Source organism: Rousettus aegyptiacus, unplaced genomic scaffold, assembly GCF_014176215.1.
Source record: "Rousettus aegyptiacus isolate mRouAeg1 unplaced genomic scaffold, mRouAeg1.p scaffold_m13_p_11, whole genome shotgun sequence".
NCBI classification, from domain to species: domain Eukaryota; kingdom Metazoa; phylum Chordata; class Mammalia; order Chiroptera; family Pteropodidae; genus Rousettus; species Rousettus aegyptiacus.
This window is the reverse complement of record NW_023416286.1, coordinates 51,774,395-51,799,526: the sequence shown is the minus strand read 5'-3', so window position 1 is coordinate 51,799,526 and position 25,132 is coordinate 51,774,395. Positions and strand designations below refer to the sequence as shown.

Sequence of the window (25,132 nt, the reverse complement as noted above, 5' to 3'; positions counted from 1 at the left end):
ATGCTTAAAGAAAAGTAATGTTTCCCTTTAGCCTTCTTTGTTTTTTTAACTAATATGGCTCTAACATTACTCATTTTCCCCCAAATGTCTTATTTTACAAAGCTTTAATCATTGTCATATTTAGAAAATAGATGTACCTTTCCCACATTCTCCTCTTCACCTGCATTAAAGTAGACACAGATGAGGCCTAGGATGTGGCAAAAGGACAAGACTTTAAAAAGCCTGAACCTTTGAATTTACCATAGGGGAGGAGCTCACAAGTTGGTAAAGGGAGCAAGAAATAAACATCTGTTATGTTAAACTGTTAAAATTTGGTGTCTACTTTTTAGAGAAATTAGTATCGCCCTAATACGAGCATATATCATGCTGCCATGAGGTAGTTCCCCTGGGATGCCTGCTCACATTTCTAAATGTGCACAGGTTGTTCATGGTCCCAAATCTGTTTTTCCTGGATTCTTTATTTGATGAATGGCCACACTGAAAAACTGAGATTCCTTTTTATGTTTCTTTTTTTTTTGCCTTTCACTTGTCTTTATCACTCATATTCAGAAAATCATCACACCCCATTAATTCTACATGATAATATTGTTCAAATTTACCCCTTTTCTCTGTCTCATTTACTGCTGCATTTGCTTGAATTCTCATTATTTCTCACCAATATTACAGTCCTTTACTGCCTTACTTCCTTCACTCTATGCTCTATACTGCTGCCAAGGGAAAAATTTTAAATACATAAAGTTCATTATACAGAATTATTATTATTTCTTAATTTTCTAATGGATTTCTCTTACTTTGAAGGTCAAATCCAAACTTCTCTCTCCAACCATAAGGCTCTGTGAGTTTCTCTGTGTACTGCAAGATTTCTTTGACTTCTATGTCTTTGCACATGGCCACAAATTCTGTCTGTCTTTTGCTTGCTGAACTCCTAGGCAATTTTTAAGATGTCACTTTATCTGTGAAACTTTAAGTTCTGCCAATCAGAGTCAAATGCTTCCAGAGTACTCTAAGTTTGCCACACTTGTGACTTATCTCTCTGCATTATAATTGTATGTTCCTCTCCCACAGTGGTCTACGAACTCTTGAAAGGCCAAAAATACTTCTTTTGTATCTCTTTCTCCAAAGCCTAGCTTAGTTCCAGTGAGATGGAAGACTCTTGGTAAGTTTTTTCCAATAAACGAATGAAAGTCATGAGTGTAGGCAGTTTATATGTCTGTTTTATATACACTAATAATGGAAATGTAAGTTATACATATGCTTCTCAAATGAAAAACCTTAGGTATTGATTTTCATCTTCAGGTTTTTTCCCCTTCCTGAAAGCTTCAGTAAAATAAAAATTAAAAAAAAAAAAAAAGAAGAAGAAAAGAAATCTATATAATACCACCTTTGTATACCCTTTGTATACACATTTCTATTACCCAGAAATTATATTGGTGTCCATCATGTGATTTGAAAGAGAAACACCGCCCTACTCCCTCACCTCTCGTTACTTGAGCTTGATTGCAGTTTTGTGATGATGCTCAATCCTCTCCAGTAGAAGAGCCTCAGTAATCAGGGGCTGCACTCCGTCTAGGAGATGGAGTGTTGCTTCTTCAGATGATGAACATTGAGCGTACCATGGATGTTATGACAGGAATACAAATAACATTGTACGCAAGCTTTATCATTTTTCCTCTAATGTTACAAAAAATAAATTTTCGCTTTATACTCACCTTTAAAAAAGGCTTAGGGAGAAATAGAAAATGAGTTGGCTGGTCAACTTCACAGGGAAAAGAAGAAAACTGATGTTTATCTATTTTCTGTCAATGAAATCACATGCTGATTTGACATGGTAAGTAGAATTTACCTATTTATAATTGCACTAGTACATAAAATGTGAGATAGATTATTCTTAAAAGAAAATATTAATGTATTTTTTTAACCTTAGATCTTTCAAAATACATCTGCACACTTAACTCAGTAGTGCTATAATTGTATAGTTTGCAAAGTATTCAGATAAATACAAAATCAGAGGTGTCGTAGGGTATTGTGGGTATTGATAAAGAGAGCTAGAATCTTATTAAGATGATAGTTCTCCATAAAAATATAAAAATAAAAACTTCTCAAGAATTCTTTAAAATATATATGCAATAAAATTGGATTTCTGTGGAGGTGAAATTTCCATTTCAGTTGAAATGTATGATTTTTTTCTAATATATTTTGGAAGTAATTTTTTTATATTTTATTACAATATGTATAAATACAAACTTCTAACTCTGAAAAAGTCAGTCATTTTTTGCATCTTTAAATTTATTCTTATGAGAGTGTTATACTAGTATTTTTCACAATCTGACAGTTCTTATGAAATTTTCTTTGTGGGTCATTGTAATAAATTAGTACATCAAAGTTTTCTCTAGAAAATTAAAAGGCTTTGATTTTTCATCTAAACTTATTCTAACTGCAACATTTAATATATTTCACAATTTTTAATATTTTTTTCTGACATAATTATTTAATTCTCTTTTCAGCTCTAGGAATCATGGGACAGCCTATATGGTCAAATAACGCTGACACTAGTATAGCTCATTTCAAATAATCTTAAAATTGATGGAGAAGGGAGAAGAGAGAAAGAGGTAGGAAGATTAAGAAAGAGGAGGAAAGAGAGGATGAGAAAAAATGGCATAGATAATAGAGGCTCTGTTCATTCCTCTGGTGACCAAATCGAAGTTGTTATGGAAACAAGGAGCAACAGCAAGGAAAAATTGCCTGGGATCTAGACAAACAAGCCATACAACTATGGGAAATCCAAGAAATCACCCTGCCGCTGCGGAAGGTAGGATGGGCGAGGATGTGGGGCTGCCTCGTCTCCAGCAGCTGAGTGAGATAGAGGCAGGGGCAGATGCCTCTTAAAGGGGCTGCATCTGTGAGCAGATTTTCACAGTAACGAATCTGCTTGCTCTGAGCACCAGTGCTGATTTGGCTGCACACAGAGGGCACCAGGGACTTACAGGAAGACATTGTCAGAGTGAGGGCCAAAGCAAGATACACTTGGTACAGAAGTGCCTGCAGTATCCATTGTTGTTTGTTGAGCCCTCCCCAATCCCAGGGCACGGAAACAGCACTGCCATTGCCGTGACATCATCAGACTGGATAACAGAGGTTGCTCCGCCCAGATGATTCCCTGAAATCCTGCCTCCCCCAACTCACAGCCCCACTCAAGCCCCATCTAGGTTTATCCTCATTGAGTCAGGTGCTCCTTGCTGAGACTCACACTGGTGGAGGCAGCTGTCCTCAGTTTCTAGTGTGGCCTTTTGAGGCAACTATAAGCACAATATCTGTGGAATTCTTGCTGAATCTTAACAGGTAGCCCCAGAGGCTTGGATTAAATTCGGCCTGTAGTTGAATCCCTCTCAGGGCTGTGTCACTGGACACCTACTTCACAAATCCACACTAATAAGACTGGGAGACTTAGGAGCTTTGTTTAGTACATAAAAACAGACATAGAAAGGCAGCCAAAATGGAAAGACAAAGAAGTAGAAACCATATGAGAGAAGAGAACAGAAGCTTAGATATAATGGAGTCAAGTAATCTAACAGATGCAGAGTTCAAAACACTGGTTATAAAGATGATCGGTGAACTTTTGGGAAGTGTAGAGAACTTTAAAAAAGAGATAAAAAACGTAAAAATGGAAATGGAAATTACAAAAGAGAACCAGTCTGAAATGGAGAACACATTATCTGAGATGGGAAATATATTAAATGGAATAAACAAAGGAATAAACAAAATGAATAAAGAAGAGGTTCAAATGCCCTATCTAGAGGACAGAAAAGCCAATCAGAACACTCAATCAGAATGGCAAGAAAAAAGATGCCAAAACTATAAAAATAATTTAAGGAGGAAATGGGACACTATTAAGGCTCCAAATATTCATCTGATCAGTCTAAGAGAAGAAAATCAAGATGTTGAACAGCTATTTGAAGAAATTATGATGGAAAACTTCTCTAACTTGGTGAAGGAAATGGATATAAAACTCCAGAAAGCTCAGAGAATTCCAAATATCAGGGATCCCAAGAGGCCCACGCCAAGACACATCATAATTAAAATGCCAAAAGTTAAATACAAAGAAGGAATATTAAAAGCATCAAGAGAAAGACAAATAATTACTTTTAAGGGAACACCCACAAGACTGGCAGCTGATTTCTCAAAAGAAGCTATGCAGGACAGAAGGGCTTCACTTATATGCAGAATCTAAGGAATAAAAAGAACAAACTAATTAAAAACAGACTCATAAATATAGTGGATAATTTGGTGATGGTCAGAGGGAAGGGAGGTTTGGGGGGCTGGGAGAATGGAGTGAAGGATTAAAGAAGTACAACTTAGTAGCTGATGAATGGTCACAGAGATGGGGAGCACAGCATAGGGAATGTAGTTAGCATTAATACATTGGCTAGGTGGTGGGCCAGGGAGACAGGGAGCAATTGGGGAGATCGTTTTATGAACTATGTAGATGTCTAACCAATATACTGTATACTTGAAACTAATTAAAATTTAAAAAATAAAAAAAAATTTTAAAAAAAGAAAGAGGAGGAAGATGGGAAAGAGATCAGAATAAATGCAAGTAACGAAATCTACTTGTAATAACATGAGTTTTTTGTTTGATACATATTGGACTTAAAGATGAGTCAAAAGATTATAATTTCAAGTGTTTTACTGAATATAAGTGTGACTCTGCAAAGTTCCAGATGAAATTTGAAGAGATCTAGAAAGTTATAAAAAGACAGCTTCTGAAAAAAACACATGAATTAAATAAAAAGGTATGTTGTCTTAAAGGGAAAGAAAATCTGCAGTAAAAAGAAAACTACCAAACTCTGGACTCTAATTATGGTAAAAATACCTGAGAACATTTACGTATATTTTATTTATTCATCATGCTGTATGTTTTGCATATTCAAAAACTTATTTTAGTGTGTCACATTTTAGAAAAAATTGCATTAAATCAAAATGCTTTGGCTTAACTTGAATTTTGTGTAAAGCTGTAGCAAATATTTCACCAAGATTTTCATCAAAACTGAATAACTATTTAAAGACTTAGAAACTAACTTTGCTCCTATTAGATTCCATTTACTGATAACTTTTGCATATACTTTAGATTAAGGAGAAGGGGAAAATAGCAGTAAGATTTCTGGTGTTTCTAAATACTGACATCTTTTGCAAGTGCCTTAGCAATAGCCATGATTATATCACTAACTCATCACATAGTTTATCTAGAGCCGTCAAGAAGGTAGATGGATGGTGAGCTTGTGAGCCGAGATGGCAGCAGGACTAATCCAAGTCATTCAAGTTGTCTTCAGTCTGTAGCAGATATCCACTGGTCTTAACAGATTGATAATACTGTCAGAAATGATTACCTTACCTGTGCTCCTCCATTTTTTCATGGCATATATAGATACAGCAGGAATAAAACTTAAATTCACACAAAATAGAAAGAAGTTCAGCAAAGCACTGAAACCTTTACATTTAAATGTGTGCAAAGTTGTCCTAAGACATTAGATAGTTTCTTTTATAATTTTATTTTATTTTTTTAATTTAAAACTTAGTGATAAGTATCTGAGAATTTGGAGAAAATAAATTCTATCCTCAGGGTATGTTTGAGACCTAAGGATACCATCTGTGCTCCAGAGCCAGTGTTTGTAATTTGCAAACACTGTGGTTTGAGCTCCACCTTTGCACTATGTACATAGGTGGTCTTGCATAAAATAGCCAGGAGATTTATTACTTTTAACTTTAATCTGAATGCCTTGTGTCAGGTGAACATAACTCTGAAGTATCTAAGAGTAAAGAACATACTTCATATTTTGCTTCATACCTTAAGTTTTATTCCAGGGCAGAGAGGTTTATCTATACATTTTACCATTATTTAGGGAATTTCTAGAATTCAAAGCAGTTTTATCATTCTTATAAATGTCATGGAGATATTGCTTTAAGCATCACTCAGTTTTTTTCCTTCACACTTAAAGACTTGTTATTCACCATCATCCACAGTCTTCATGCCATTTTTATTTTTTTCTACGTATCATCAATACTTGGAAGATGGACAAGATTCTGGTTATTTCAATGTTGTTATTCCTTTATTAATGAAGAGTGTGAGAGTCTGTTTTCCACATCAAAGGTATAGTTTTAAAATGAGCATGCTGCTCAAACTTTAGCAAAAAATAGAAATTATTCATCATAATGTTATGTGTGTATTATTATGGATTGAATAATTTTGTCATTAAAGTTTTACTGATAAGCTACATATAATATAGTTATATATGATATATGAATCTGTGATGTAAAACTCATGATACAGAGGGCCAACTGTGATTCCACTTATGTTATTTGACATTTGGTTTTGCAGTGTCAATATATTCCACATACTGGAATGTCTCTATTGTAAAAAATAATAATAATACAATAATAAACATGGGGGAACATGTTCCATACATTTGTGAAAAAATATTTTCTTGGTTTTTAACTTACTTTCAAAAATCCTTGTTTTAATATAGTAATTCATTATCCAGCATGCAATGGTTATCTGCTGTGAGAAATATGGAACACGATGATTACAAAGGGGCACAGTGTTAATTTTTTTTTGTCAGAATTAATATCTGCATAACTTCAAGCATGTTATCAAGCAAAAAAAAAAACTGCTACAAATGATCAATGAGTGTCATGAGATTTGCATCTACAGTGGCTGTTTCTTGACTTTGTAAAGGAGTCATTGCCTTATTTGGATCCGTTAACTAACCCAAGGAAAGGCTGCTTTAGTTCACTGTGTCAGTGGAAACATAAGTAGGTGGTTACATATTTTTGATAATAAATGCTAGGCACAAAGGCTATTCTCACATAAAAATAATAAATCTTATATGGCAAGAAAAAAATCCTCCCGGAATTACAGACTATTCCAATTCTGGCTGACTTGTTGGAGAGAAAGAACTCATTGCCCTCCTCTCCTTACCATCCCTTCCTCACCTAGATTATAGTTTTATATTTAAAATTAATACTGCATTATACCTCCGAGCTCTTGAAATGGTCTTTTGGACATTACTCTCATTCATGTAAAGTAATGGTGGTTATTGTTTTTTCTCTTTTGGCTGCTATCCTCCCCAAAGTAAAGCTAAACAAGATCAAACAGAAACTTCTATTCCACTTATATTGGAAAAGGATTTTAACCAGTTTCAAGAGATGTTAAGAGAAAATAAACCTCTATTTGTTAAGGAATACCGCTTTTCATGGCTTGCCCACTGTCTTGTGATAAGAGTGGGTGGCACTTGCATCTGTGTTGATGTGTCATTTCCCTGAAAGAATGGAAATGGCACGAACAGAAGCATAAAGAACATTGAATAAACAAACTGTGGCGTTTGTTGAGCAGCAGGGTAGATAAAGTTCATAAAGTTATTTCTGGCCATATGACTTAAAGTTGTTATGAGGTCAGATGCAGAAGAGCTTACCTACTAAGTTCTTCCTCATAAGTTAATGCCTGCCCCCTCATCTCATTGCCCCTCTACTTTTCTCATCCCCTCAAGTCAACTGAAATCTACATTCCATCACTAGTTAGAGCTTTTAAATGCTCATTTCTACAAGTGTTTATCACTTACAATAATTCAGTGCCACCCTCAGCCAGTCCCCACCCACTTGTGTCCCCAGAAATAGCACCATATTTCTGTAAATTAAAGCTCCTTTATATCTGTGTGTGTATGTGTATGTTCACGGTGCATGTGTTTGCATTTACATGAAAAAAAAAAAAACCCCAATTTTTAAAAAAGGAACAAAAACTGGAGAATTTTGCTTTTTGGGTGATTTTTTTTTTGTATTTGCGCAGACCAGTTTAGGATTTTCAGTCTCAACAAAACACTATTAAAACAAAGAATCTAGTAAAATATTTGTGCATGTACTGCTAAACAATTCTAGCAATTTTATTAAGCAATACCTTTATTATTTTTGAATATTCTTAACAGACTGGAACAAAACATTTTTTATTCAAAACAAAATATGCATACTGTACGCATGTCGCAGGGTTAAGTATAATGCAGAGATTAAAGTTTGTTTGAACAAAAACAAATGCCTGGGGGAATTTCATAGCTATAAAGTTAATAACTAAATTTGTTCGCTAAGAGGATCTTTTCCATGGTTTTCCTTCATCTCCCAGCTACACAGCAAACATATCTGAAGTGCACTTCCCAAGTGTAGTTAGAGAATAGGAAGGAATGTAAAGTGTTTTTTTTTTTTAATTATTTGTTTTGTTTGTTTGTTTTTTAAAAACAGCCCTTATTAACTCTTCCTTCCACTGATTCTACTGTAAACTCATAAAAGCCTTTTTTAGAAAGCAAATTCATAGACACTCAGCAGGTGAAATGTTCCCACAAAAAGAAAAAAATACAAACAGAGCAACCAGATTTCTCCTCTTTTTTTCAACTATCTACAGCATGTTAGAATGATAGAGTTTTTGCACTTGAATGAAAATGGCTAATCTATTTTTTTAAATCTTTTGCGATAATGCAGAATTGCATACACTTTATATCTGGAATAATCAAAACTGTATGTTGGGGAATACTGGAGTAAAACTGTGTATATTCTGTATACTGTAGGTGTTTGAGCATCTCTACTATCTCTTTCACAACAATAAAGGAGGACAAAGAAGTTCAGATTTGTGTCATCTCTTTGTTCCCATCACAAGGGCCAAAATGGGCTCCTTTGTTACTGCAACAGAGCTGACATTTCAATGAAAGCCCACCGTCAAGGAAGGACTTCCTGCCTCTTCACATTCTGATTGCAGGAGGCCACTTGGAGCCACCCAACCAGCGAGGAAGGCCTGGGCCTTGGGGAATGGGAGCTGGTGCAACATAGTTCATGGTAGTTTTCTGTTTTTATTTTTTTCAACATAAAATGTGTTAACTGTCTGATTCCACCTATTATGGGGAACAATTGTTTGTTCAGCTAAAAAAGAACCCCTTCGTCTGCTCTGTTGCAGGTTTGTGCAACAGCGGCTCAGAGGCCCACCAGAGCTTGCGCGCCTGTTCGCTGTGGCCATACAGACAGAAGCAAGCGATGTTGTCTGCTTAGGGGAGAGGAGAGGTCGAGGGGAGGAAAGGCAGGGAAAGGCGTTCCTTAGGAGGGAGAGTTAGGGAATTTTATTTTTATTTTTTGTTGTTTACTTTTTTTTGTCTTTTTTTTTCTTTTTTATGATTTTTTTATTGTTGTTTTTTGCTATACCATGAGGTCACAGCAATCATTCCTCTAATAGAAACTGACAGGACATAGAGACAGAACTATCTGATGAACACACACAATGACTAGAAATATATATATATAGAGAGAAAGACAGTGAAAAGACTTAGTTTACCTCTGAGAAACCATCCCCCAAAATAAATCCTGTATTAACAAGTGCAAAAAATAAACAAACAAATCAACCCAAATCAAAATCAAAGCAAATAAAACCTCCAAACATTAAAACACAGTGTATAAAATGGTGTGAGAAATCGAAGTCACTTTACAGCCTTTTAGTCAATAAAAAGCTGTGTCTGTGTCCTTGTTTGGATTCAGGCCCATCTTTTTAAATGTTACCCTAAAGGCCTTGCAAGAAGTGATTGGAGGGTAAAAGCACCCAGTCTCTGTTACATCTGACAGCAGTTGCGTTTTCATGGTGGGCTGGATGCTGCTCTCGTGACGCTTTGTCCTTGCGCTGTTATTCCTCATTGGTCGAGCTTTCCTCCAGCGTGTTGATGCCTCCAAAGTCCAGCGCCGTGGTGTTCTGTGCGGCCGAGGCTGTGAGAACTGTATGTAGGAGAATCAGTACGAGAACACACAGTTTGAGTCTGCTGTTGCACAGTCTTGTTGCTGATGAAACTGTGAGCGACGTCCTGTGACAGGATCCGCTTTTTTCCACCATCCCTCTGGATGGGTTGTTTGATTGCTCCTGTCTCCTGACATCACAGCATTCTGGTTCATCATTGGTTAGAAAGGTCTCGGAGAGCCCTGCAGGATGAAGAAAGTGGACAGTTAAAAGGAAAGGAAGACCTGGAGGAAGGAGCTTACAGTAGAGCGAAGCTGTTACTTTAACGTTCTGATCCACAAAAATCTTACAAGCAAGTCAACATTTTGTAAAGGAAAGGAAAGTCAATGCAGTCCAGGTAATAGTCAACCATGCCCTCAGACCAGTCTTTTAAGGTCCTCACTGTGTTCTTTTTATATTCCTGCTGGCCATACCATGAAAGTTCTGGGTTGTGGTGAGCATAGAATAAAAGAGGTCATTAAGTCAAAATCAGAACCTGAGGCTCTGGATCAACTTGATGACTAAGGACATGCAACCATCCTTTTTCTTTAACAAGAATGTGATTGATTAATGCAATGTACAAGGTAACACCAACTTCTTATGCTAAGTGAAGTAATCAGCCAATCAAAATCAAAATAGCATATTTATAGGAACCATGCTTACTAATCGCTTCTCCTAAATCTCATGGTGAATGGGCATAACCATTTACACATCCAATGGGTGACCATTTCCTCTTATTTTCTAAATATTTCTCTTGTTCTTCCATTTGTGATTCTATTGATGACTGCCTAATGAGATCATTTGTGGTTTAAATGAGATAAATAATGTGTGTAGTATCTTTCACCTGGATCACTGCCAGGAGTCTCTTTGTTCTTGGTCTTCTGCCCTGCCAGCCTAGCTATCCTTCAGCAGTGCCTTTCAGTAAATATCTATGTCACTCCCTTGTTCGCTCCCTCTTACTCTCTCTTTTTTTCCTTCCCTCCTCTGAGAATCTCTTTCTCCTTCTTTTTTCCCTTCTTCCTCTAAAAATACACATTGTTCTTATTTTTAAATTGATAAATGAATATTTTGGAAACTTTCAAAGTGGTGAAAAGAATAAAACAACTGCTGTTATCTTTCCAACCTTGTTTCTTGCTATATTATGTATAATGTTTTTATGTAGTTGCACAAGCCATTTTGTATCTCATTTTTTCCCCCCATCGGACTGAAACATTTTCTCACAAGCATTAGAATGAAATTTCTACACACTTTTGTTATGTCATACTCAAGCTTGAAAAATTGAAAAATAAGGGTAGAGTAGTTGTCAGCATTAAATAAGATTTTGTATGTAAAGTGCTTGGCTTGGTGCCTCGCACAGAAATATAACTTAAAAATTTGGCTACTGTTAATAATAATAGTTCTTAATAGTGCCTCATGCCTCTGCCTAAATAATAAAATCTAAAATATCCTTTCCTCTTTTTCCAGACTCATTGCTCAATGCTCCAGCCATCCTAAACTACTGACTTTTATCATAACATGTGATACTTTGACCCACATCTCTACCACTGCCCAAGCTGCTTTTCCTTCTTGGAATATTCTCCAACAACTCATATGTTTCTCTCCTCTATCCTTCAAGTTCATCTCACAGGCAATTCCCTGTGTGCTGCCTGTACTCATATGCCTGGGCTGCTGGTGCATTTCATGTAACTTCAATAGAGCAATTACTTTCTCCTTTCAATAACAATTGCCCATTTTCATGTAAATTTCCTTACTCATCTGTCAACTTAAAAGCAAGAACTATATTATTTTCAGGTTCGCATGCCCAATATGTAGCAGAATACCCCAACAAAACAGATTCTCTATGAGCATTTATTACATGAATAAACTCAATATATTATTTAATTAAAAATCTATTAAATAATATACACTGCAATCTTCAGTTTCTTTTAAAGAAATGACCAAGATATCCTTATAATGATGCTTACAATATTCATTTCTTCTTAGGCATTCAAAGGTAAACTTCACCTTCGCCTAGATAGAATATGGAAAAAAAACTGGATTAATGAGGTCTGCAGCTGTGACAATTTTATTGTATGATATTTTCTTTTATCAAATAAGATACCTCACTGGTAGACTAATCATTTACTAAAGTATGAGTTTTCCAAAATTATATTGTACAAAGATGAAAGTTTATAGTTAATATTATAAGAATAGAAATTCTTATAAAGAATTATAAAGGCCATTTAGGTAAACATTTCAGAATGTTAATAGTCAGAATATGTTTAACAATGTCATCCAAATAAGAAGCTCTCCCAAGATTGCCAAGAAGTTAGTTCGTTGATATGTAACTAAAGTCATTTCAGAAAGGATCAGACCAATATATGTATTTTTTTCACTGACAAAATTAATACTCTTTCTATTTCCCCTGTCTGTCTTTTTAAATAAGAGTTTGTATTCAGAAGTACACATGCATACATAATAACAAACACATATTCCACAAGATAGTTTACAAAAAAGAAAGAAAATTCTTCTGCCTCCCTCACCCCGAATTCTTCCTTTAGATGCAAATAATTGCACCTCTCTTAGCTGTTTCTGTGTTTAGCTTCATTTTCGTAAATAACCTGTTTTGTGCTTTTCTTGAGTTTTCATTTTGTATCATTAGCTACAGACTTCCCAGTAGGACATGTGAGGGTAAAGTATTCATTCTCCTCATTCCTCCAGATCATATGATCCTCTCCCCACCCCACCCCACATTCCACCATGGTAGTCAGTTTGATATTCAGTGTTTGCTTTTAGAATCCTGTAAAAAACAAGTCTTAACTCAGCCAAGTAATACCTTTAGATTACCATTCTTAAACTACGCCGTTTTTCCTAGAGCTAATAATTGTCTTATACTTTTCTATGTACTTACTAATTCAATCCCAAATACTATACCAATTGTTTCAATTGAGTCAGGTGTTCTATCCGTTTTATCTTCCTGAAAGAAATATCACCTGGAGCTTTTTACCATCTGGAATGGTTGCTTTTACGCCTGGTGCATGGCTACCAGCCTGAAAAACCCAAGGATCCATCCTCTTGGGGATCCTTACTGCCTCTCTTCTGTGGATTTACTATCTCCTGTATCCTGTGGCTCCTTTCTCATGTTTGTGTACCATGACATCTAGTATCTTATTAAGGAAAAATTCATAGCAATAAATTTCTGAGATGCTGTGTGCCTAAAAATGTGTTTATTTTACTGCATATTTCATTGTTTGGCTGAGTATGGAATCCTGGTTTAGCAGTTCTTATCCTTCAAATTTATTTGGGCATCAGTCCCATATTTAGTTGTTGGAACTCTGAGGCCTGTCCTTTAATTTTCTTATCTCATTTCTCCAATTTTATGTCATTTCATCTCTTTACTACACACTTTCTGGAGGATTTGGTGAGCTTTAGCATGTAATAATTTTTTGTTTCCTTTATTTTTTTCACCACATTTTAATGTCCAAAAACTCTTTTATGTACTGCTGTTTTTTTTTTTTGAGGTGACTGTTCTCATTTTATAGTTGCAACATATTCTTTAATTGCTCTCAGATATTTGCAGCACTTTTATTTGTAATGTTTTATTTCCTCCCTGCATGGGCTCTGTTTTTTTTTTTCCAAGTCACTTTTTTTTTCTTTGTTTCTCTCTTATTTTTTATATGGAACGCTGTACATTCTTGATTGTCTGCTCACATTAAAAAGTATTAGAATCTGGGCACCTATGAAGGATTATGGGCTGTGAGTTGCACTGGAGAATGACCTACCTGAACTGTTTAGGTGGAGAAACCTTTCAAAATCTTTCCTTTAGGTTAATCAGAAAATGTCCAAAAGCTGCCCAGGAGGGCAAAAGCTGGACAGCCAATTTTTTGAGGACTAAATGAGAAAAAGTGCTGGGATTGGGGAGGTGGGGTCTCAACCTTCAGTGTGTATAAATTCACTTAATCCTCGTTTTGGTCCCCCTGCCTAACTCCTCCTGGTGTCACCCAGTACAACCACCTTCTCCAGCCATCTCCAAAAAAAAAAAAAAAAAAAAAAAGATTCCCTCCCACAGATAAATACTGCAAGTCTTTTCTCTGAGGTGAGAATGGGGAAATTGCTAGGTTGGGGAAGGCTATGGAGAGCAGCCTGCTTCTTAAACAATTTGTAATCCAATCCTTTTCTTGTCTCCTCCTCCAAGTATCTTATGTTGTCAATTCCTGGGTCTTGAGAAAGTCTCAGATGCAAATCTGGTTGATTCTTGGTTTCCTCTCTGCTGCTTCTAACCAGCAAGCCCTTGGCATGCATCAACTTTCCTTCTAGTTTCTAAGAGGTATTTGGTTATTGTCTCCTATCCTTTCTTATATCCTTTAGAGTTTATGCCTAAAAATGCTCTTTTCATTTTGCCTAGAAAATGTTACTGCTCTTTTCTTTACATCCTTCTGCTCTTTCTTGAACTCTGACAGATGTCTGTTTCTCTGTCAGATACGTATTTGAATAAACAAGGATACAAAGCCTTGTAAGTTCAATGTTTCTTGCCTTATGTGGTAGACAATGGGGCTGGTCACCCAGAAACTCCACCACTCCCGGACACGGACACTTGTCCTTCCAGCTGGGAATGCTGCCTATAAGTATCCTGCCTCAGTGTCTTCCCAGAAGAAAGCAGCCTTACCCTCTGAGAGCAGCCTTACCCAAGGTTTCTCGGCCCCTCCAATAGTCAGGGCATCTGTGAGGGGCCGTTCCAGCCTCAGATGTTTTCCTACTGCCAAATTCTCCTTCATCTTGCAAGAGTACTTCCCAATGTCCTTCCCAGTAAACCATCTGCACACAGACATGCTTCCTGGGGAAGGCTACCCATAGAAGCTAACTATTCCTCATCATTCAAGGGCACTAAAAGAACATATTTCCAAATGAAAATAAATAATTTCTTAAACAATAATCTCATTGCACAAATATTGCACAAATATTGCACAAATATATAAGTGATTAGGGTTAGGAAAGGAAAAAACAAATTTTCAGTTAATGAAATATTATTCTGATACATTTTGCTTACAAAATGTCCTATTTGCAATAGCTAATGAATCATTACCTGCCATTTAACACTGAATAATAATAATCATAGCAATTATTATTCCATTTTATAATACCAACCTCATGGAGTTTTTTAGGATTAAATAATACACACAAACTGTTTAGAACAGTGCCTGGCAGATAGTAAAATCTCACATAATATTAACTGTTCCTATTATAAGTTAGGAAGGGCTTTGAAAAACATCTAATTTAAATTCTTTTTCTGTTTTCAATTAGTCTCACCCACTCACAGAAACACCTTATTTTTCACCGCTCAACACAATTATTCCAGTATGGTCATTATAAATATTATTTAAGTACAGGAAAGTCAAATATTCTCAGGAAATCCTTAGAATAAACACATGATATTATTTAAATATAATTCTTCATTATTTCAGCAATTTACCTTTAACCATCTTTAAGTCCAAAAATATGACTCATTTTTCAATTATTTCAACTAGTAATAAACTTTAATATATTTTTCTGAATGCAAAAGTTTAGAAAACAGTTAAGTGAAAAGGAGGAAAATCACTTCAAATCTGAATTTATTAGGGTGAAAAAAGAAAAAAAACTGCTGGAATTTGTGTTCCCCTTTTTTTTATTAATATAGACTAATATACATGCTATGTGCATATAATATATAGATTTTAAATATAAAATTATGTTTAGCCTGTGAGATTGTACTTATATTTCCTTTTATATCAAAATGTCTTAAAAGTGTTTTGTTGCTTTATTTTCTTTTAATTTCAATTGTTTGATATACTTTAGAAAACACTTTGTTACTAATGTCATTTTATTTACATTAAGTTTAAGAATGAGACTTAAAAAGTGAATTTTCCCTAATTGTTTTCTTTGTATAAATATAACATTATAACACACACATATATATAGCATTTGCAAATGTTAACATTAGCTAACAATACCTAGTGTCTATATTTATAATTTTGCTTATTCAGAATCTCTGTAACTGAGAAATGTGTTTCTACAACTGTTTCTAATGATTTTGCTTTATACGTTTGGCTGTTATGTTAGTAGGTACAGAAAACTCATAAATGTTCACATTTTTCACTAGACATTTACTATTATTCAAGAAAATATGACATTATTTTATTTTTATAAAGTATCATTTTTTGTTGTATTTTTGTTTTTGGTGATATTTTGTTGTTGTTTTTGTTCTGGTTGTGGTTTTGAATATTTTTTGTTTGATACTGTTGTAATCTTTATACATACTAGCACATTTGTCTGATATATCTTTCTCCATTGTATTAATTATTCTTATTATCTTTATTTATACTTTTGTCTGTGTTGTAGTCTACATCTAGGAGTTTCACGATGATTGAAAAAGAGAGTTTAATTCATTTACATTTATTTCAGATCTGTAGTGCTTAGACTTGTTTTCATTAGATAATAACATTTCTGTCATTTGCTGTGTGAGCATATTTAAATGCATATGTTTTCATAATTTGTTAAATGCATGCTATTATTAATTCTCCTAAAACTTATCTTTGAAAAAAATCACACACATTTGAACTGATATTTATCTAATTATCAGAATTATTCATAAGGAAATTAACAAAATTTTACTTCCTTCACTCCTTACCCACATCCTTCTTTGGCTATAATCAGATGTTTCATGTGTATTTACTGTCAAATAACTAACATTTTATGTTTTCCTTTCCAGCAATTATTAAAAATATTTGCATATTGTTCTATATCAGTCTCATTCAGAGCTATTTGGTTACAATTGACAGAAACCCTCTGGAGCTAAGTTATGTGAAAAAGCAAAAACAAAAGGCGGTAGACATGAACAAGATTATGGAATAGTGTGGCCATCAAAATTACATGTGTTCTCTACTAGAAATATAGCACTGTAATTAATCTCTGTTTCCTGCTGCACACCTCCACCCCCCACCCCCCACTCTCCCACCCCACAACCCACAGGCAAATCTTTGTTGATTTATCATGTATATGAGCATACTGGACTTCATCCTTTTGCTCTCTCAGTTAGGATTGCTAGGTTCCAATAATACACTTCTGGGAAAGCAAATTTACCTCACTTGTTTTTCTCATCCAACTCCCACACCGAAGAGAGATTCCCACATAATAAATATAGCTGCATGTGTTTCTCTTTGAAAGAAAAACTGTGACCTCAGTGTTTTTCTTCTTGGTCAAATATGATGGTTTTCTCCCTTGGAGCTTGTAGAATAGTTCCTCCATTTTCAGAATTCAAGAATGTTTGCAATTTGATTCAATTTCCTTAATTTTGCCAGAATAGGGAAAACCATCTTAACCTGCCAATAAGAGCGTTCGTATATTTAGGAAAAACATTTCTTATTATTTTATTGTTTCTTACCTGAGTTTTATATGTTTTATATGTTTTCAAGTTATCACATCATTTTTATATTCTTAATCTCCACCTTGGACTTCATGCCTGCATTCTTCAAGTTGATCCTCCACTTTGCTTTTTCCAACCTCTACATGGTTGATACTATATATGTATAACTAATTTACAATTTTTAATTTGTTGCTCTGTAATAATTTTTTAAAAATACAAATTCATTGTTGTTTTCTTGCTTCCCAAACTACCTTTTCACTCTTCTCCCCTTATTTTAAAGAGTCTAAATGTCCACTGAGAGCAGATGCTAGCTAATTACACTTGTAGTAACTCTTCTCAAATATATCTAGCATTCTACCTCTGAAATCCTGTCTTCCTTCTTTTATATAAAGTACATTTTACTAGGTTTTATATTTCACTTTTTGTGAGTTGAAGGTTGAATCAAGTCCCCTGAATAAGATATGTTAGAGACCTAAGGCCTCGTACCTCACAAGGTGACCTTAACTGGAAATAGTCCTAAAGACTATTTAAGTGGAGGTCATTAGGGGGATACATAATCTACTATGAATTCATGCATCTATTTCTTAATAAGTGATTTTAGATCATAGCTAATTATTCACAACTGAGAGAGTGGAGTAATCTCATGTCATTGTAGTTTCCTCTTACCCCATTAATCCCCAAATTTGCTAGACATTGCTGCTGTTCTAAAACTCATTACATTTTCCTATGTATTTTTGTTCTATCTGTTAAATTTGAAAATTGAAAGTAAAAATAAAATTTTTAGAGTTCCTATAATCTCATTTAATTATGGTAATATTAATCAAAGTATTTTAAATATTGGACAAAATAGATGACCACATTTTATACTTTATCAATTTATAAAATTTATGAAAATTTTATATAGCTTTATATTTGAGTTGTGATTCTCTTTTACATTTTTCTAAAGTTATTTTAATTTTCATATAATCAGAAAAAATATACCTTCTTCCCTATATCACTAACTTATCTAGTTTCTTAATCATACCAATTACAGTGTTGTAATATGAACAGGTTATTTTTGTTGCATGGATATTATCATGTGATTTATCATTACTGTATTGCCAACATTGAGATTCTATATTACCCTCTTTCTTGATGATTTTTTTTTTTTCTACTACGGTAAAACTTTAAATAATTTTTCAGATGGAATATGTGGACAGTAACTTTCAAGAGCGTACATATTTGATTTAAATAAATGTTATTCTGTATAGAAGATATTTTGCTTGAGTATTGCATCCTACATTCACAATCTTTTAATTCTAATAACTTTGGCAACATTACTTTATTGTGTCCTAGTGTGTGGTGTTGTGGGTGAAATTCTGATTGTATTTGTTTCCTACTGAGGTAAAAAATTATCACAAATTTAGCAGCTTAAAACAATAGTCAACTATTTACTCACAGTTCTGTAGGTCAGTATCTAAGATGGTTGACTGGTTTTTCTGCTCTGTGATCACAGGGCCAAAATCGAGATCTCAGGGCTGAATTTCTTTCTAGAACCCATAGAGAAGGATCCACTTCTAAGTACACTGTTTGCTGGCAGAATTTGGTTCTTTGTGCTTGCAGGACTGAGGTTCTGAGTTCCTTGCATGCTGTTAGCCAGGGTTGTTCTGAGCTTCTAGAGGCCAACGGTCCCCTTTTTGGCTCATGGTCCCTTTCTACATCTTCATAGCCAGCAACGGCACAGGAAGTCTTCTCATTCTTCTAGACTGACCTCTCCTGCCATATCTTTCCTGCCTCTTACAGGATGTGTTTCTGACAGACTCTTCTGCCTTCTGTGCTTTTCAGGAACTGTGTGATTAGATTGGGCCCACCTAGATAATCCAGGATAATCTCCTGATCTCAAGGTCCGTAATCTTAATCATACCTGCAAAATCTCTTTTGTTATGTAATACATTCACAGGTTCTGGGAATTAGCTCATAGGCATCTGGCTCCCAAAGGTTCACATTCATGCCACATGCAAAACACATTCGCCCATCTCAAGGTTCCAAAAGTTTCCACCCAATATAGCATCAACTCAAAGTACAGAAATATCCTCTAAATCTCATAGGTTCAAAACCCCCAAATCTCATTATCTAAATCACCTAAATTAGGTAAGAATATGACTCTGGGCATAATCCATCCTGGGATAAATTTCTCTTCATCTGTAAAACTGGAAAGCAAGTTATCTGCACCCAACATAAAATGGTGAGATAGGCATGGACTAATAGTTGCAGATACTCTGCTTTAAAAGGGAGCAAATGAAAGGAAAAAGGGGCCTAGAGTCCAAATCAATTTTATAATCCAGCTTCACAAACTCCGCTAGGTCTCTGGGCCTGGCAAATATCTTCTGTGAGTATCAGCTCCACCTTCTAGGCTCAGAACTCTGCCCTCTAATTTATCCTTCCTTTTTCATTAAAAGTTAATATACGTGTGCAGCTAAGTAGTTTCATTAGCTTGTTTTCTGCCAGGGAATTTGGGGGGTCCAACAATTTTCCTTCATTTTATCTGTCTTGGTTTCTTTTAGTCCAAACTGGTAGTGTTTTTGCTGACATATAATTCTCAATAACTGTGAGAATCTTGTCAGTGTCACAACAGACACAGATCTTTCCTAGATAATCCATTCTCTATTTTTAGCTACTGCTCAGATGGCTTCTTCTCAGAAGCCTTGTCTGTAATTTAATACTCTGACCTTCCAAACTTTCTGAGATATTAGAAGTGTTATACAGCCATACCCTTAAATGTTTTTGCTTTATTTTCTGTAGAACATGCTTTCCTGGTAGCAAATTTTTTATCTTTTGCCATCTTGGTAAACTGAAATTTTCCTTGGAGTCTTAATGTTTAATGGTTCTCTTGATTTATCTTTCTCCTTTTGAATTTTACAATGACAGAAAGAAAAAAAAAAATGAGGCATACCATGAACACTTTGCTGGGGAATTTCCTCAGCTGTAGAGCCAACTTTGCCACTTTCCATCCCTGCTTTCCATATAACTACATGCCATGATATTGCTAAGCTTTCTAACACTATATATCTTGTTTTATGTGGCTGGAAAATTACTGCTTGGCTATCGCCTGTGGGAACATAGGCTGTCACCCATAGGAATGTAACATTCTAACAATAAGCTTTCTGCTTCTGTACCCCTGCTTGCACAACCAACCTGTGGGTTGACGGTTAGTAAATAGAAGGAAAATAGACTTTCGTGTTCAGACAGAATGAAGAATGGCGTTTAGGGCTTTAAAACCCTATACCTCTACATTTCAGGGCTGCTTAATTTGGGGTCTGCGTACCCCTGGCAGACCTGGCTGGCTGAATAAAGAGTGTGTTTCCTATAACTCATTGATTTCTGGCGGTCTTTGTGTCTATTGGGGGCTGACGGCTACCACATTTGGAGGTCCCATCGAGATCCCAGGGAGTGGCCCTGAGATCTAATACCAGATGAGCCTCTGAAGCGGTTGCTATCTCTGTTATGGATTCAAAGGGGTGGCCAACTTGAGAGGTTCCAGGGCCCTTGAATGCTGTGATGGGGTCAATACAATCGTCAAGGATGCAACTTTCAGAACACACTCTTTGTTCCTGGTCCCAACGGGAATCTCCGAGGCCTTGATGTCTGGATAAAAGGTATCTTTCTGTTTCTGTCGAGCAGTCATTGGGGGTCCGTGGAGAGACTGGACACAGTCATATCTCCTGGACAGAGGGACGCTGCTTCCTGTGCCCTGTTATCGGGTTCTGTCTTTTGTCTTTGGTCTTGTCTAGGTTGTAGATGATGGACTTCTCTGGGTCCACCTACACCCCAGTAATTGTTCTCGTCTGAGTGTCTGTTTTGTGTTTTCTGCGCAAGCGATGGGGGGAAGCCCAAGCTCACAGAAGACACCCTTGGGGTATCTCCTGCGACATTTCAAAGAAGAGTTTGTAGAGGGAGCTAACTATGGCATAAAGTTTTCTGCAGGTAGACTAAGGACATTGTGTGAAGTTTGAGTGGCCGTCTTTTGATGCAAACTGGTCTCCAGAGGGTTCTTTTGACAGGAGTTTAGTGAGGAATGTTTGGATGATTGTCACGGGAGACCCGGGGCATCCCGATCAGTTTTCCTACATCGATCAATGGTTAAACCTTGTTCAGAACCCTCCTCCTTGGCTCCGCCGGTGTGCCCTTTCTCTAAGAGCGTGAGTCTTAGTTGTGAGCACCCCAAAACATACAGCGACTGAATCTCCTAGACAAGCCCAGTCCCTCAGTCCTCCAATCTCCAGTGGAGGACAGTGACCTTGCTCCATGCTATAATCCAGGACAACAGAGGCCAAATAGCACCACCTCACCTCCTTGGACGGCCAGCAGGTAATCCCCATGGGCCTCCTGCTCCTGCTCCAGATGGGGCACCACCCAATACCACCACCCCAGCCATCCTCCCCTTGCGAGGGGCACCATGCCAGGGGCATCATGCAGACGCACCCTTTATGGTTTACGTGCACAGAATCCACCTTTCTCTGAGAAACCCCAGGCATTAATGGAACTCTTAGAAAGTGCCTTTCAGACTCACTGCCCCACCTGGGACAATTGCCAACAGCTTTTAATTACCCCCTTGACCTCGGAAGAACGCAGACACATTCAGACTGAAATACAAAAGATAGCTGCGGGAGGAAGGAGAGTTGAGGAAGCAGGGGAACAGATTGAGGAGGAATTTCCCTCCACCCACCCAGACTGGGGACACAATTCTCAGGCAGGGAGAATGGCGTCAGATCGGTACCACCAGATTCTAATTGGGGGAATTAGGATGGCTGCTCATCAGCCAACTAACCTTTCTAAGGTAACTGGAGTTATACAGGGAGGAACCTCAGGAATCCTCTGGAGCATTTCTTGAACGAGGCATACCGAATATACACCCCCATTGATTCTGAGGCCCCTGAGAACCAGCAGGCGATTAATATAGCCTTTGCTAACCAGGCAGCCCCTGAAATCTGGCGTAAATTACAAAAAATTAGAAGGTTTTGCAGGGATGAACCTATCCCAATTTGTTGAGAAAGCCCAGAAGGTGTTCAACAACAGGGAGGCACCGGATGACCCCAAACATATGGCTAAAATCCAAAGCTACTGTTATCAACCCAGCCAATCTGTTGCCAGATCCAGACCCTGAGACCCCCGTTCATGACTGCATAAATTTCACTGATGCTGTATGTTTCTCGCGCAGACCTTAAAGACTTCCCTCTGCCTGAGGCCGATAAAGTTCTATTCACGGATGGGAGCAGCTTCATGCAGGAAGGAAGGAGGTATGCTGGGGCAGCAATCGTAACTCTAATTGGCACCATCTGGTCACAAGCTCTTCCCCATACGACTTCTGCTCAAAAGGCAGAACTCATTGCCTTCACTGAGGCACTAAGATGGGGAATGGATAAGGTGGTTACAATATATACTGACAGTTGATACGCCTTTGCTACTGCACATGTACACAGAGCCACCTACAAGGAAAGGGCTCTAACTTCAGCTGGGAAGGACATCAGGAACGAGGAAGAGATCTTAGCCTTACTTGAAGCCGTATAGATGCCTAAGGCTCTTGCTATTATTCTTTGTAAAGGCATCGAAAAGGGAATAGTCCCGAGGCTGAGGAAAACCAACGAGTTGAGGCAGAGGCAAGAATAGTAGTCACAAGGCCAATGAGGCCTCTACCACATCTACTGACTGTTGTCCCTTACCCAGAACTGCCTCCATCTCTGACCTATACAGCGGAAGATAACATATGTTTTTAAGAAAAGGGAGCCACACTAGGAACCAACAGGGGTGGTGGATGACCCCAGATGGAAAAACCGAGCTCTCACGGCCCTTAGAAGGACTCTCCTCCACTAACTACATCAGACTACACATATAGGGTGAACTAAGATGCTCCAAGCTTTAGATCTCTACTTTCACTTGTTAAAAGGGAGAAGAACTGCAGAAGAGATTGCCTCACGATGCCAGGACTGTGCCCAAGTTAACCCAAAGAAGGGGAAGATAGAAGAACCTAGGTATAGGGAACCTAGGTATAGAGGAACTTATCTGGGGGACCAGTAGGAAGTCAATTTCACTGAGGTAACCTGACTGTGGGGGGCTACAAATATTTACTTGTTTTTATAGACACTTTTTCAGGATGGGTAGAGGCCTTCCCTACCAGGAAAGAAACTGCCTTAGTAGTTACTAAGAAAATACTACAAGAAATCCTCCCTCGATTTGGTCTCCGTGGAACTTTAGGGTTGAATAATAGACCAGCCTTCGTAGCAAAGGTATTACAACAATTGGCTAGCTACCTAAATTTGCAATGAAAACTCTACTGTGCCTACCAGCCCCAAAGTTCGGGCTAAGTAGAGCAAATGAATCGGAACTTAGAGACATTAGTCAAGTTAGGATTAGAAACTGGGACCTGGGTAGAACTTTTCCCCTTCGCTCTTCTCCAAGCCAGGTGTACTCTATATATTAATGGATTCACCCCATTTGAAATTTTCTTTAGAAACCCCCCCCCCACCTTTAGTGCCTAGAATAGAAGATGAGAAAAAGGCAGAACTATATAACCTTGTCTTATTCAAGTCTTTACAGGCCCTTCAAAGTGTACAGAAGAAGATTTAGTCCTGGATTTGTGCTGCCCACTCAGCCCTGGGGGATGGACTTCCCCATCAGTTTCAGCCTGGGGACTCTGTGTGGATCCAGAAGTTCACTTCCAAGGAACTAGAACCCAAATGGAAAGGACCCTTCACTGTCTACCTGATGACACCCACTGCAGTTAAAGTAGACGGCATCCCATCATAGATTCATCACTCCCACTTCAAGGCAGCATGAGATTGGACAGCTCAGGAAGACAGGCCCTTAAGACTAAGACTCAAGAATATATAAGTCTAACTCTCTGTTTCTTTCTTTATTCCTCTTTAGCCCAGGCATTCGACCAGCCACAACCAGAACCAGAAGGAGCATTAATAACTTTGCTAATGACAATACACAAGGTCTTAAATAAGACCACCTCAGACATAGGACAAGATTGCTGGTTGTGCCTAAACCCAAAATCCCCTTACTATATCGGGGTAGGAACTCCCCTAAATTTAACTGAGCTCAGCAGGCTAGAACTTAAAGTTGATTCACTAGCAGAAGTAGTCCTCCAAAATAGAAGAGGTTTAGATTTATTATTTTTAGAACAAGATGGATTATGTATGGCTCTAAGTGAAACCTGTTACTTGTATGCCAATAACTTTGGAGTAATTAGAGAGAGCTTATGACTAGTACAGAGAAATTTAGATGCCAGGGAAAAACAGAGACTAGAATCAAATAACTGATTTCATAGGATGTTCAATTGGTCACCATGGCTAACAACGCTTCTATCTGCTGTAGCTGGACCTTTAATCCCCCTCCTCTTGTTAACTTTTGGCTCATGTTTTCTCAATTTCTTATTTGTATATATAAGGAAGAAAATTAATTCTATCAAACTTTCAGTATTACAAAATAAGGGCTATGAGCAAATCCCACATGAAGAATCAAGGATTTGATTTTCTGCTAAGGCCAGTGGGGAATGTGCTGGCTGGAAAATTACTGCTTGGCTATCACCCATGGGAACATAGGCTGTCACCCATAGGAACGTAACATTCTAACAATAAGCCTTCTGCTTCTGTACCCCAGCTTGCACAACTGACCTGTAGGTTGACAGTTAGCAAATAGAAGAAAAATAGACTTTTGTGTTCAGACAGAATAAAGAATGGTATTTAGGGCTTTAAAACCCTGTACCTTTACATTTCAGGGCTGCTTAATTTGGGGTCTGCATACCCCTGGCAGACCCAGCTGGCTGAATAAAGAGTGTGTTTCCTATAACTCACTGATTTCTGCTGGCCCGTGTGTCTATCGGGGGCTGGCAGCTACAACAGATTTCCATAAACACGTTTCTCACTTCTTTCTGAGCTCTCACCTGTCCACATTCTCCTAGCAACCTGTTCAAGGCAATCTGGACT

At 37.1% G+C, this 25,132-nt stretch overlaps 1 protein-coding gene across 2 annotated transcripts in view; it reads right to left on the bottom strand.

Annotated features, from left to right (window-relative positions):
* Window positions 1-7,815: 7,815 nt before the first annotated feature.
* The window catches only part of FAM155A (family with sequence similarity 155 member A), a 543,073-nt gene continuing 525,756 nt past the window's right edge, over window positions 7,816-25,132 (bottom strand). The window contains exons 3-4 of one of the 2 annotated variants that reach the window (XM_016156150.2): window positions 11,752-11,797; window positions 9,879-9,990 (exon numbers count right to left, since the gene is read on the bottom strand). In XM_016156150.2, the coding sequence (XP_016011636.1) occupies window positions 11,775-11,797 (23 nt within the window). In that variant the 3' untranslated portion in view covers window positions 9,879-9,990; window positions 11,752-11,774. Of the gene's footprint in view, window positions 9,991-11,751; window positions 11,798-25,132 lie in introns of both variants that reach the window. The other variant, XM_016156148.2, reaches the window with a different exon arrangement.